Here is a 13,553-nt window from a genome sequence, read left to right as displayed (position 1 = left end):
GATCCAGTACTTGTGATATCAACCAAGGTTCTTGGCCTTCTCCAATCAATAGAAATTGGCTAGAGTCCAGACAAGAAATTCAGGCAAGGCTTTTGGGCTGGAGGGGTGGCTTAGCTGGTTTGCCCACCCCTTAGGTAGTATTGTGTGCAGGGGGGACATTTGCAATACCCATATTTTGCACCCTGATCTTCAGAAATATCTTTGTATCTTTTGCTCCAGAATTTGCCTCAACTGCGTGCACACAGTTAATTTTTTAGTCCCCTACAGTTTCTTAGTATTTTGTAGCTCAAGGAGAGGTATGTCCAGGTGCAAGCTTTGCAGCATTGCAGCAAAGGGTCCCAGGTTCCAGCCTGTCTCACTTGCAAAGAAATTTTTTTCTTGTAACTGGAAAACACCTTCCCCCCTTGCCTGATCCATGACTCGAGATCCTGGGTTGCCCCAATGACTGACTTTTGGCTTGGTGCAAGGGTCCCACAGGAAATTTCCGGAAAAATGCTGTCCAAACTTAAAAGCAACACATCAAAACTTAGCTATAATGTGTTCACCAGAGACATATTCTGGAATTGTCCCAAGCAGTTTAAGTCCCAGAACGGAAAATCACTCTAATGTGCATCCACAGTAGAATGGATAAGTAAATCATGGTCTGTCCACACATGTCACACCACACAGCAATGAGAATGCACAACAGTGTGGAGGGTCCACAAATATGAGCTGCAGAAGTCAGGCTCAAGAGGACCTCTCCTGCATGTTTCCATTTGGCTCAGTGGTAAAGAATACGAGTGCCAATACAGGAGATGCAGGTTTGATCCCTGGGTTGGGAAGAGTCCCTGGAGAGGGAAACGGCAACCCACTCCAGTATTCTTGCCTGGGAAATCCCGTGGACAGAGGAGCCTGACAGTCCCCAGGGTCACAAAAGAGTCAGACACAACTAAACAAAAAAAGGAAATATAAAGAGCTCAACAGTAGAAGGAGTGAGTTATTGCAATTCAGGCAGCAGTTACCCCTGGGGAGTGAGATTTATAGAGACTGGAAGGGAATTTGACAAGGCATCTAGTAGCGGGGGAGGGGTGATGGTGGTCAGGCTGTGTCTAATCTAGCTGCTGTTTACACTGGATGTGTTCAGTTCAAGTTCAGAGGGTAACGTACTTATTTTCTTAATTGAAGTCTAATTGCTTTACAACACTGTTAGTTTCTGCTGTACAACAAGAACCAACTATATGTATGCACATATCCCCTCTCTCTTGAGCCTCCCTCCCACCTACCCTATGCCACCTCTCTGGGTCATCACAAAGCACTGAGTTGAGCTCCTTGTGTTATACAGCAGCTGCCTATTAGCTGTTTATTTTACACCTGAACATATAGTGTATGTATGTCCATGCTACTCAGAGAATAATATACTTAAGATAGGTGTGCTTTTAAGTATGGAGAGTTTGCTTCAAGAAAAGTGTTTTTGAAGTGTTTACCATTAGCAAGAGGGTGGTAAGGGCATTCCCTGTTGCAAGCAAACACACTGCCAAGGAAGGGCTCAGAGGGCAGTGAGCCCTCTTTGCTCCAGAGTCAACACAGATCAACACACTGAGTACAAGGATGCCTGGAGCCTCATACGAAATCTCATTCATTCATTCACTTACACAGGTATTCATTCAAACTACAGACATGCTCAGAGAGAGACAATATACCATCTGGGACTTAAGTAAACGGACACTTATACACAAGGTGGGAGGTGCTGTGCTGGGGGTGACAATAGGGTGTGAAGGGAATATTGATTGGAGGGTCCAGGGCTGTGAACTCCAAGAGGAGGGGTCTTGTCAAGTTTGATTAACTCTGGAAATGAACTTCCTTGACTTCCAAAGTATCCTTTGAGCCTGTAATATGCACATGAATCACGTGGGGAATCTTGTGAGATGCAGATTCTCATCCTGTAGGTGGGAGTGGGGGGTTGGGTGTGTTGTGGGAAGGTGGGGTGGTGGCTGAGATCTGTTGGTGCCGGAACCACTCTGTGTGAGTTAGGAGAATGACCAGCTGTAATTCTCCAGCTCCAGCCCAGGCACAGCTTGACAATCTGTCTTGTTCAGGCTAGTCCCTCTGAGGGCACAAGCAGAGAAACAAAAGACGGATTTAGGTGGGAGACCAGCTCCCTGGTGAAGTTCTCCAGACCCTGCCTGCCAGTCAGCCATGTGAGGGCCCTCCTCTGCCCCCCAGGACTCTTCCTCCTTTCCCTCCAGTCTGGGTCTGGACAGGAGTCTAGGGGAATCTCTTCCCCTTAAGGAACCAGTCAATCCTAAAGGAAACCAACCCTGAATATTCATTGGAAGAACTGAAGCTGAAGCACCAATACTTTGGCCACTTGATGCGAAGAGCTGACTCAGATGAAAAGATGATGCTGGGAAAGACTGAGGGCAGGAGGAGAAGCAGGCAACAGAGGATGAGATGGTTGGATGGCATCACTGACTCAATGGACATGAGTTTGAGCAGATTCTGGGAGATAGTGAAGGACAGGGAAACCTGTCATGCTGCAGTCTATAGGGTCACAAAGAGTCTGGACACAACTGAGTGACTGAACAACAACCATGGAACAAGGTGTGTGTGATGCCCTTCACATCCTCCCAGTGAGTGAGCAAATCGAGGAAATGATTTCAGCCACCTTTAGCTCCCAAAAGAAGGGCCCTGCCATGGAGCAATGGAGGTGGGTGGGTTGGAGGCGGAGGGGGTGGGGGTGGGGGTGGAGTAGAGGCCTCCAGCTCCAGTGAGAGCAGAAGTCTGAGCAGGTGGAGGTGAGACTGCAGGGCTCCAGTGCTAGGGAGCTTCATAGAAACAAAAGTCACTGAAGGCTATTTCTGGTTCTATTTGCAGATTTGAGTTCTGGTGATAATACAGATTAAAATATCTACAAATAACCTTTTTGAATAGGTAGTATGTTCACATATATCAAAATTCAAAGGCTTAACAGGTTACTTGGGCTTCCCTGGTGGCTCGGACGGTAAAGAATCCGGCTGCAATGGAGGAGACCTGGGTTCAATCCCTGGGTTGGGGAGATTCCCTGGAGAAGAGAATGGCTACCCACTCCAGTATTCTGGCCTGGAGAATCCCATGGACAGAGAAACCTGGCAGGCTAGTCCATGGGGTCGCAAAGAGTCAGACACGACTGAGCAACTTTCACTTTAACAGGTTACTTTGTTTGAAATACCTACCTCTCACCTCTGTTTTTTAGCCACGTCACTTCCCTTCCTCATAGGCAAACCATGCCATGAGTTTTTTGAGATCCTTCCAGAATATGAGCAAATTTTATATATATTCTCCTTCCTCTTTTATAGAAAAAGAGGCAGTCATCCATAATCTTATTCTGTCAGACTCCCTGACCACATACAACCTCTTATCTTTTCAGTTATGAACTTTGATTCCAACTGCCCGTGGTCCTCCAGGAACTCCAGTCCCCCGCCTCTACCTCTCCATGGTCTCTCACACCTCGGTGTCTATTCCTTGCTCATCTTCACTAAACCACACCCAGGCCACATCTACCAAAAAGGAGAGAATATCTAGAGCAAACATTGATGGGAACTTGAAAGCTTTTAAGCAGGGGAGTGAGATGATTAGAAAACATGCTGCAGCAGAAAACACAAGATAGAGGGAAGAAGGCCTATCTTGATCACTTTTTTCAAACTTATGTAATAGCTCAAAATCAAGTGGTAACAAATGGATGGACAAGGGTAAGTATCCGGGGCAAAACTGAAAAACTCATCCAACTGAAACAAGGTGTCTTGGTAAAGACTGAGTTCCCAGGAGATGACAGAAAACCCAAAATAACTGTCTTAAAGCAGAATTTTATTTCTCTCTCAAGGAAAAGAATGGAGTCCACAGGGGCATTCCATGATCAAGAGAACTGGCTACTTTCAGCCCATACTTCCAACTCCTTCTATGCTGCAGCTCCACCACCTTCAAGAATGGTTCCAACCTCATGATACAATATGACAGAGTGCCAGCCATCAAGTCTGCATTCCACATAACAGAATTTAAAAAGTGTTTTAAAAAAGTTTCTGCTAAGGACACTTTCTAAAAGTCATAATTGACAATTCTGTCAGAACTTAGTTACATGGCCATGACTTCAAAGAAGGCTGGAAAATGCAGTCTTCTGAGAGGCCATGTGTCCAGCTAAACATTGAGGGTTTTACTATTTAAAGATGAAAAGAAATATATATATTGGAGAATAGTTAATGTTCTCTATGTGTCAGATGTATAATCTGGAGAGGAAAGAAGCAAGGCAAACTGTTAAGGAGTGTGTGCAGGATTGGATTAACTTAGAATTCTCTACTCCCAGAATTGTTCTTTCCAATACTTTGGCCACCTGATGCAAAGAGCCAACTCACTGGAAAAGACCCTGATGCTGGGAAAGATTGAGGGCAAGAGAAGAGGATGGCAGATGATGAGATGGTTAGATAGCATCTCTGACTCAATGGACATGAGTTTGAGCAAACTCAGGGAGATAGTGAAGGACAGGGGAGCCTGGTGTGCTATAGTCCATGTGGTCCCAATTTAGCAACTAAACAACAACAATGAGGTAGAGTCATAGAGCAGTAGAGCTGAAATACCTACTGTTCATAACGCTCTGTAAATATATGTGCATTTCTTTTCATAAACCTTTACGTAAATCATCTTTTTCATCCTTAGTAAAATCTCCTTTTGATGGGAGTTTGGGATTAGCAGAGGCAAACTATTATATCTAAGATGGATAAACAACAAGGTCTTACTGTTTAGCACAGGGAACTATATCCAATATCCTGTGACAAATCATAATGGAAAAGAATATGAAAATATATATATATACACACATATATATGTGTGTATATATATAACTGAGTCACTTTGCTGTACAGAAGAAATTAACACAACATTGTTAATCAGCTATACTTCAATAAAATTAAAAAATATAAAATTAAGGCTTCCCTGGTGGTCCAGTGGTTAAGAATCTGCCCTGCAATACAAGTGATACTGGTACAATCCCTGATCTGGGAAGACCCTACGTGCTGCAGAGCAGCTAAGCCCAGGTGCCACAACTATTGAGCCTGTGCTCTAGAGCCTGAGAGCCACAACTGCTGAAGTCTCCTTGCTTAGAGCCTGTGCTCTGCAACAAGAGAAGCCACCACAATGAGAAGCCTGGGCACTGCAAAGAACAGCAGGCCCTGCTCACTGCAACTAGAGAAAGCTGTGTGCAGCAACAAACACTTCCCACAGTCAAAAAATAAAATAAACCTTTAAAAAAAAATATATATATATATAAAATGTAAACCTCCTGTTGCATATACACCCTCATAGTATCCTTATTTTAGAAAAGCAATGGAAAGGTTCATTTAAAAAACTCAATCCACCATTAGGTATGAATGACACTCCTATCCGTGAATTGCTATTATTGTACACTTTATATTTCGGTGTCAGTGGTATCATAGAAAATAATTCCTATCGCATATTTGTCTTTTGATTAATCTATTAATCTGTTTGAGGGATTCATATGTGGTTGTCTGTGCATATCTCTTCTTGAACACAGAGGCATAAACTCTCTGGGTTCCTGGTGATTAATAATGGAAGATGATGATATTGACATTCTCTTAGTAAAACAAACTATCCTTTCTCCACTAGGAAGATAATTTGATTGTATATTCTTTTGCTAAATCAATTCTAGTGCATCATATTTGTTACCCTAGATTTGGTGACACCAGGAACACTTTTTAGGCCTCAAAATGCGTTTGCAAATGGCAATCATGTCATGGATTCTTAGGCTCTATGGAGTTAGGATTTATGCATGTGTAAGGTATTGGATTTCATAGTTTGGGAGGTTTTATTTTGTTCTCCTTTGGCTTGCAGGGGCCAACACAAGGATACCCCACTATAATAGCCTCTCCATCTGTGGCTGGGACCAAGTTCAATTGTTAGATCAGTTTGATACAGAACGGAGTGATGTAGTGCTCTCCAACTGCTCAATTCAGCTTCTCTAGAAATCCTTTCACCTTTAAACATGTTAAAGTTTCCCTCTCTCTAAAGACAAAACAACGTTTTCTCAGCACCATACTCCTATACTCCTCCCTATTCCTCATTTTTCTTCCCTTCTCACACTGGCCACAGGCATTGAGAGAGCAACCTCTGTTCTATTTCCCCTCTACTCTTTTTATTGCTCAATTGCTGCTCTCTGTCATCCACCTTCAACTAAACCACAAAAGTCAACAAAACCACCATCTTCCCACCTCCATCCCATTGCCAAATTCAAGGAAGATCTTTTACTTCTTATTGTAATGGCCCTCTAGGCTGTATTTGACATTGCTGGTTGGCTCTTTTTAGTTTATTTCATGAGTTCCTTTTACTCTAGCACCACCATCCCCCACCTTTTAAAAAATGCAACTTTATTGAAGTATAATTGACAAATAAAATGTTAAGATATTGAAAGTGTGCATCGTGGTGATTTGGTATACATATACACTGTGAAAGGATTCCTCCCATCCTCTAGCTTTTTTTCTTAAATTCTGGCACGCTCCAAGCTTCCCAGCTGTTTTCACTGCTCTTTTTGCACATGATCCCTGGGCTGAGTTTACTCACTGTCATAGTTTCACTCACTACATGATGATACTCTCATATCTGCCTGAACCTTCTCCAGAGTGTTTCAAGGATGTCTCCACTCTGACTCCCATACATTCTCAAACTCCATTTGTCCCAAGTTAAACTTAGATCTTGCCCACCTAAGTCTGTCCTCTTAACATAGTCTCTTTTTCTGGTTAATGACTACCCAACCACTGAAGCCAAGAATCTGACAAATCATCTTAGGCTCCTTCTTAATGTGACACCTCTTGTCTCTTAAGTACTCCTTCCATTCTTTCCTCTCTATCTCTACTTATTAGACACCTATATCAGGCCCCCAGCATCTTCTTCCTGGACTATTTATTTTAGCAGTGGAAGTGAAATGAAAGTCACCCACTTTTTGTGATCCCATGGACTATAGCCCCCATGCTCCTTTGTCCATTGAATTCTCCAGGCAAGAATACTGGAGTGGGTTGCCATGCCCTTCTCCAGGGGATCTTCCCAACTCAGGGATTGAACCCAGGTCTCCCACATTGCAGGTGGATTCTTTGCCACCTAAGCCACCAGGGAAGCCTGGTAGTTTTCCAGATCTCCTGACTGTGGTTTTGATACCTCATACCCATTTTCTGGGGCTTCCCTGGTGGCTCAGATTGTAAGGACTCTACCTGAAATGCAGGAGGTCCGGGTTCGATCCCTGGGTAGGGAAGATCCCCTAGCGAAGGGCATGGCAACCCACTCCAGTAATCTCACCTGGAGAATCCCATGGACAGAGGAGCCTGAGGGGCTACAGTCCATGGGGTCGTAAAGAGTCAGATAGGAGACTAACACACACACACACATTCTCTGAATGCTACCAGTGTTCCTTTAATAACATGAGTCTGACCATGTCATTCCCTTGCTTAAAATTCTTCTATGAGTACCCCATTCATGCATTCAAGATTAAAGGTCCAGCTGTTTAAAGTCCTTTGAGACACATTCTTCTCCAATTTTCCCAGTTTCAACCCTGAGGCTCCATTTTTTAGGCAAGTCATCCTTCAACTCCTCCTCACGTCCAGTATGCCCCAGTTCTGCATCCCCCTTGCTCCCACTGCACACTCTTATCATAGAATTCTCTCATTACAGTATACTGAGGTAATCGCTTTAAGTTTCTACAATGAGAATGTGGTTTATTTTCGTTTTGATCTCTAGGGCCTGGAAATGTACATACTGGGTTGCTGACATGGAAAGCAAACACAAAACAGTTTTAAAATATAAACCTTGATGTTGACTCTTTCACAGTAGCTTTTGAAATGCTTGCATGAACCCTGCAAGGAAAAAAAGCCTCCCGTGCCTCCCCGTCGGGGAATCGAACCCCGGTCTCCCGCGTGACAGGCGGGGATACTCACCACTATACTAACGAGGAGTTGCACAAGGAAGCGTGTTCTGACAGTTCTCTTATCTCTTCTTACCCCGCCCCTCTCATGACCCACGATCATCAGTAGGCCTGACATTTCTGCTACTGCTATTGGAATTTCCATCGAAGTTGAATGGAACTAAAATAAAAGCTTTCACTTATTTCCATCTGCTTACCCTTTCTCTAACTTCCATTCCCCTCCTTTCCCTCCTCCTCCCACTTCGGGAGCAGTATCGATCCACTTCTACATCCCTGGACACACACACACGCACACTCCCAGAGAGCAAAGCGCACCCCTTGTCGCACTGCACCATGGGACTTGTAGTTCCATCCATGCCACACCGCACTCGTTGCTGACTTCAAAGAACTTCCTTTCCCGGCGGACACCGCGAATTCCTCCTCCTCTCCTTACCTCCCTCCCCCTTTCTCTCGCGCTCAGCGGTGTAGTCTGGTTGCTGAGAGCTGGGGTGCAGATCGTGTGCATCAGGACTCCTCACAGCCATGCCCGAGGTAGTGGATACATGCTCCTTGGCCTCCCCGGCGTCCGTCTGCCACACCAAACACCTGCACCTGCGTTGCAGCATCGACTTTACTCGCCGGGTACTGACCGGGACCGCCGCGCTCACCGTCCAGTCCCAGGAGGACAATCTGCGCAGCCTGGTATGGTGGGACATGCTCCCGGGTGCCCGCCTCTCCCCAGCCACCCGTCTCCTGTCTCTCACCCCGCTTCGGCCCCTTCCCGGTCGCCTGCCCCCCGCTTGCTTCGCGCATCTGTAGGTGCTCCTCCGCAGCCCACAACCCGTGTTCTGCACCTCTTCTTCAGCCCCCACTCATTTCTCAGTTCCCCCGTCTTCAGCCCCCGACGCATCCCATATCGATCCCTCCCAACCCAACTGGAGTCTCTGCATTCCTTCTTTACCCACTATGTATACCTGCCTTCTCCTCCACTCCTTTCCCCAAAGCCTCCTTCCCAGTTCTTGGACACATCCTGGTGCCCATTCCACGCCCCGCTCCTCACCCAGCGCTCAAGTTTCATCTTAGCAGGAATCCTCCTTTCCCCGCTAATCCTAGCTCCCAGCGCTAAAGCCGCCCCCTGCCTTCTCCCCATTTCCTCGGCCTGCAGCCCAGAACTCCCTCCTCAGGCCCCCAAATTTTTCCAGTCCCAGCACACTTTCCTCAGCCCATAGTCTCAGCTAAGTCCCAGGCCCTCTGTCCTGCAGATTCTCAGTCCCACCTCTCCCTCCCAGGCCCCTTTATTTCAACCTGCAGGTCTACAGGATATGACTGATTACCATCTCCCTGCCAGTTCTAAAACCCCCTAGAATTCCGAACCCTGCTGTAATACGTCTTCCTACCTTTGCTTCTTATCACCCTTCTCTGAGAATAATTTAAGGAGGGGTGGGACATTCAAGCTTTCTAAGGATGTCTCAATACAAATGATTAATAGTTGGTTCCCAGCAGCAAGTAATATTGCACTTTCTTAGAAAATAAGGACTTCTCCAAGCTCTCTAGCCACCAGAACGATTAAAAACTTATTTAGCTTTGTGGAGTGTTATTAAATGATTTTATCTGTACAACATAGCCTGTTTTCAGTGTTCTTACTCAAGCTGTCTGATAGTATTTGAATTTCAAAGATAAGGATTTTTACAAATAAGAAGAACAAGAAAACTAGCCACATATATTGCATAGTATGGTGATAGCTACTACAGCCCAGCAATAAGCAACAAGTCTCAAGTCCTAACCTCAGCTAGCACTCCCAAATTACTTAAGAAATTCCCCTTCAAATTTCACTGATAAATGTTATTAAGCAATTGATCAAAAATAGAAAGAAGAAGGAAAAACAAAGGAAACTGGATAGTTGGCTAGTTGGAATTAGCAATTTAAACATCTTCTCTTGAGCTTTGCAGGATGCAAAAAAATAGGCAGGTTTTTAGACTGGAACTTTGAACGGACATAAAATTTAAGTGTCCTAACTCTAGCTTACTCGTGGAACAGAGGTAGAGGTTTAATTTTTATAAATAGGAGTGTAAGGTCATATTAAGCAGTGACAAACTATCAAAATTCACTTTCTTTTACTAAAAGGAGAGATTGCATTGAAAGAGGACTTCAGTTCAGCCGATCCTGCCTGGGCTGTTGGTATGTTGTAAGCTTGATAGGGGGAAATCAGTGGGATCCACTGATTGGGCGTAATAGTAAGTTTAGATGAGAGTTGGTGGCTTTTATGACTTTTGCCTGCTTGAGTAATAGATCTGTATTTTGAGTTCATTGATATGAACCAATAAAGCACCTAACTTTCTTACTTTGTCATTTAACATTTTCCTAGACTAATTTTGGTTTCAAAAATCGGTGGACTCCTCTATGTATTGATTTGTAGTCCCCAGAAGTACTATAAGGAAATAAATAAATCAAAGTACTATAAGCAATATCACAACTATTTCCTTATAGGCTGCCCTTTGTCTGCTTGAAATGCCAGGCTATCATTTATTATCGCAGACAGCTTTGCCCAGGCAGGATCGGCTGAACTGAAGTCCTCTTTCAATGCAATCTCTCCTTTTAGTAAAAGAAAGTGAATTTTGATAGTTTGTCACTGCTTAATATGACCTTACACTCCTATTTATAAAAATTAAACCTCTACCTCTGTTCCACGAGTAAGCTAGAGTTAGGACACTTAAATTTTATGTCCGTTCAAAGTTCCAGTCTAAAAACCTGCCTATTTTTTTGCATCCTGCAAAGCTCAAGAGAAGATGTTTAAATTGCTAATTCCAACTAGCCAACTATCCAGTTTCCTTTGTTTTTCCTTCTTCTTTCTATTTTTGATCAATTGCTTAATAACATTTATCAGTGAAATTTGAAGGGGAATTTCTTAAGTAATTTGGGAGTGCTAGCTGAGGTTAGGACTTGAGATACACAGCTTAAACATTGCATTTCCTATTTTCTCTTGGTCCAGGACTTGTTTTGTGCATTAATTGGCACCTACTGTTTCTCTGGCACTGTGTTAAACCCTAGGAATGCAAGCCTAAGTAACATTCTTTTTCTTTTGAAGAGCCCTCAGTCTAATGGATAAAACAAATCCTTGTAATGTGGCACAGTAAGTGCTGCTGGAGAAAGCTGGGCCAGCTGCTGTAATAAACACAGAGGATACGGAAAAGGTTTCACAGAAAAATAGTTAAAACAATCTTCTGATTCAGAACAGATTTGAGAAGTTTAGGCAAACAGAAAATAGAATATGTTTCACTGGGAAATGACCCAAATGATTCACCCTTATGGTTATAGTGAAGTGAAAGTCACTCAGTTGTGTTCTACTCTTTGCAACCCCATGGACTGTACAGTCCATGGAATTCTCCAGCCAGAATACTGGAGTGGGTAGCCTTTCCCTTCTCCAGGGGGTCTTCCCAGCCCAGGGATGGAACCCAGGTCTCCCATGTTGCAGGCACATTCTTTACCAGCTGAGCCAGCAGGGAAACCCTTATGGTTATAAAAGTAGTATAAACATAAATAGTTTATATGCATAAGATACTCCCATCAAGTTTTTACAACAAATCAGATATTCAGAAACAGGTACTGGAATATGAGCAAAGGAATACCTTTATTATTCTTAAGCTATAAAATCCAGTATTTCTGAATATGCAAGAGTGGGAAGACAATTTAATTTAGAGTAAGGCCAACTATTGAGGGACTCCCCCAAAAGAGAGAGTACTCCAAAAGAAATAGTAATTGCCCATTGGGAGGAAAACTGATGATACTCATAACAAATTTGGCTGCTCTTAAAAACCAAAGAAAAAGAAAGGGAAAAGATAATAAAACCAGGATGGAAATTTCTTCCCAGCCAAAAACTCTTTGACTCTAGATAAGAATAAAATTGTTGAAATTTCCTCAACTTATCACCCAGTTAACTGATCCAAAAGAGCGGTGACTGTAAAGTGACTGTTTCTTGGCAGCCTAACTCCCCATGCTATCCTAGGCCAGATTTCAAGGGAAAGATGTCAGAGGTAGGAAGGTTAGATAGAGAGCAGTTCTGAAAGTCCAGGGCCTGACCCAGGGCGGTGGTAGAAGGGAAAAAAAAGGTATGAGGACAGTGTGAAAGAAAAATTTGTTAATTGGCTATGCGGGATTGAGAAGTGGGACCAATTGTGGATTATTTGAATGTTTCAAGCCTTAGGTAAGTTGAGGAGTTCCATCAACGGAATAGAGACGACAGGAGAGAGAGCGAACTTAGGGTACAGAAGGGTGGCTTTGTTTTTAAAATCTTCAGGAGCCTATTGAATATGAGATGCTATTTCCCATGGAAATGTTAAGCAAGCAGTTAGAGATACCTGCTGAAGTCCTGGGGAGGGGAGAGGAGGGGAGGAACCCACACAGAGGTTCCAGGTGAAGATGTGAGAATGAACAAGAACTAGGGATGGAAGAATACGGTAAGTAAACTGGAAGCCCAAGGCTCGTGCATGGGGACATATCTAGATTTCATAGTTAGAAAGGAGGGGGAGGAAAAAAGCGTTAGACAAAGAGGAGAATCATTGATGTGTGAAGTCAAAGCAGCCAAGGAAAGGGCTTCATACTGAGGTTGGAGCTGATGTAATAATAATAAAATACACAATAAATGTAATGTGAATGAATCATCCTGAAACCATCCCCCTGACCCCCCTGGTCCGTGGAAAAATTGTCTTCTGTGAAACCAGTCCCTGGTGCCAAGAAGGTTGGGGACTGCTGCTCTGTAGGGCCATTTGGTCAGAGTTGCCGTAGCCAGGTTGGACTTTCTCTAGATACACAAAGCAGTGATGTACAGTCTGCTTATTTGCCTAATAAGCACCAAGATTTGTTTTAATTTTGCAGTCTATGAAAGCAGTACAGAGCAGTAGGACTATATGAATTCTAGGAAGAAATACAAGGTAATATATATTGAGGAGTCATGATGAAAGAACAAGTTATAGATGAGCTTTTTCATAGTAGAGAAGTTAAGTTTTAGGAGACAGAGCAAAGGCATTTTCATTTAGATCTGACTTTTACTTAAAGCCAGGGCGTCCCTGGTAGCTCAGATGGTAGAGGGTAAGTTTAGAGAACGTGGATTGGGACCTATGCTAACTGTCAACTCCTTTAATTCCTGTCTTTCACTCTGTATCTTACTCTGTCTTAAAGCAACTAGTTCTAATCTGAAATTGTAGTAAGACTGTAACTAACATTTAGTTTTTTCCAGTGCATAAAACAGTTTTCTCATCATCTAAAAATACTGATTTATTTCTAGATTCTGGATACCAAGGACCTCACAATAGAAAAAGTGGTCATCAATGGACAAGAAGTCAAATATACTCTTGGAGAAAGACAAAGTTACAAAGGATCACCAATGGAAATCTCTCTTCCTATTGCTCTGTGCAAGTATGGATATTCTCATCTTTCTCTTTTATGTCTAAATAAGGGGAATATATATTTTTATTTTAGTTTTTTTTTCATTTCCTATTTTTAGTTTGTGTGTATGTAGTAATTGGTACACTCCTCCTACCAATCTGCTGTTCAGATCGAAGCTTATAGTGAAAATTATATATTCCTAAGATACTAAAGAAATTCACTGTGTAAAATACTCAAAAATAGGACTTGATAACTGTTA

The 13,553-nt window shown here is 43.2% G+C and overlaps 2 protein-coding genes and 1 non-coding gene across 8 annotated transcripts in view; 1 reads left to right on the top strand and 2 right to left on the bottom strand.

Moving 5' to 3' along the window:
* Positions 1-8,252, bottom strand: part of ELK3 (ETS transcription factor ELK3) — a 204,576-nt gene extending 196,324 nt beyond the window's left edge. Inside the window, exon 1 of one of the 2 annotated variants that reach the window (XM_081595343.1) lies at positions 7,947-8,252. The gene's annotated coding sequence lies outside the window, so the exon portion shown is untranslated. The remainder of the gene's footprint in view (positions 1-7,946) is intronic. The other variant, XM_081595347.1, reaches the window with a different exon arrangement.
* On the bottom strand, positions 7,892-7,963 carry TRNAD-GUC (transfer RNA aspartic acid (anticodon GUC)). The gene has a single exon. It is a non-coding gene; the product is annotated as a tRNA-Asp (tRNA).
* A 145-nt stretch (positions 8,253-8,397) lies between the features above and the next one.
* LTA4H (leukotriene A4 hydrolase) overlaps positions 8,398-13,553 on the top strand; it is a 30,683-nt gene continuing 25,527 nt past the window's right edge. For 4 of the 5 annotated variants that reach the window (XM_081595331.1, XM_081595330.1, XM_081595333.1 and 1 more), the window contains exons 1-2: positions 8,398-8,614; positions 13,194-13,324. In XM_081595331.1, the coding sequence (XP_081451457.1) occupies positions 8,456-8,614; positions 13,194-13,324 (290 nt within the window). In that variant the 5' untranslated portion in view covers positions 8,398-8,455. The remainder of the gene's footprint in view (positions 8,615-13,193; positions 13,325-13,553) is intronic. The other variant, XM_081595332.1, reaches the window with a different exon arrangement.

This window comes from Giraffa tippelskirchi, chromosome 4, assembly GCF_054371585.1.
Source record: "Giraffa tippelskirchi isolate mGirTip1 chromosome 4, T2T-mGirTip1v1.2.pri, whole genome shotgun sequence".
Taxonomy (NCBI): domain Eukaryota; kingdom Metazoa; phylum Chordata; class Mammalia; order Artiodactyla; family Giraffidae; genus Giraffa; species Giraffa tippelskirchi.
The sequence above is the reverse complement of the archived record's forward strand: the minus strand, read 5'-3'. Positions and strand labels throughout refer to the sequence as shown.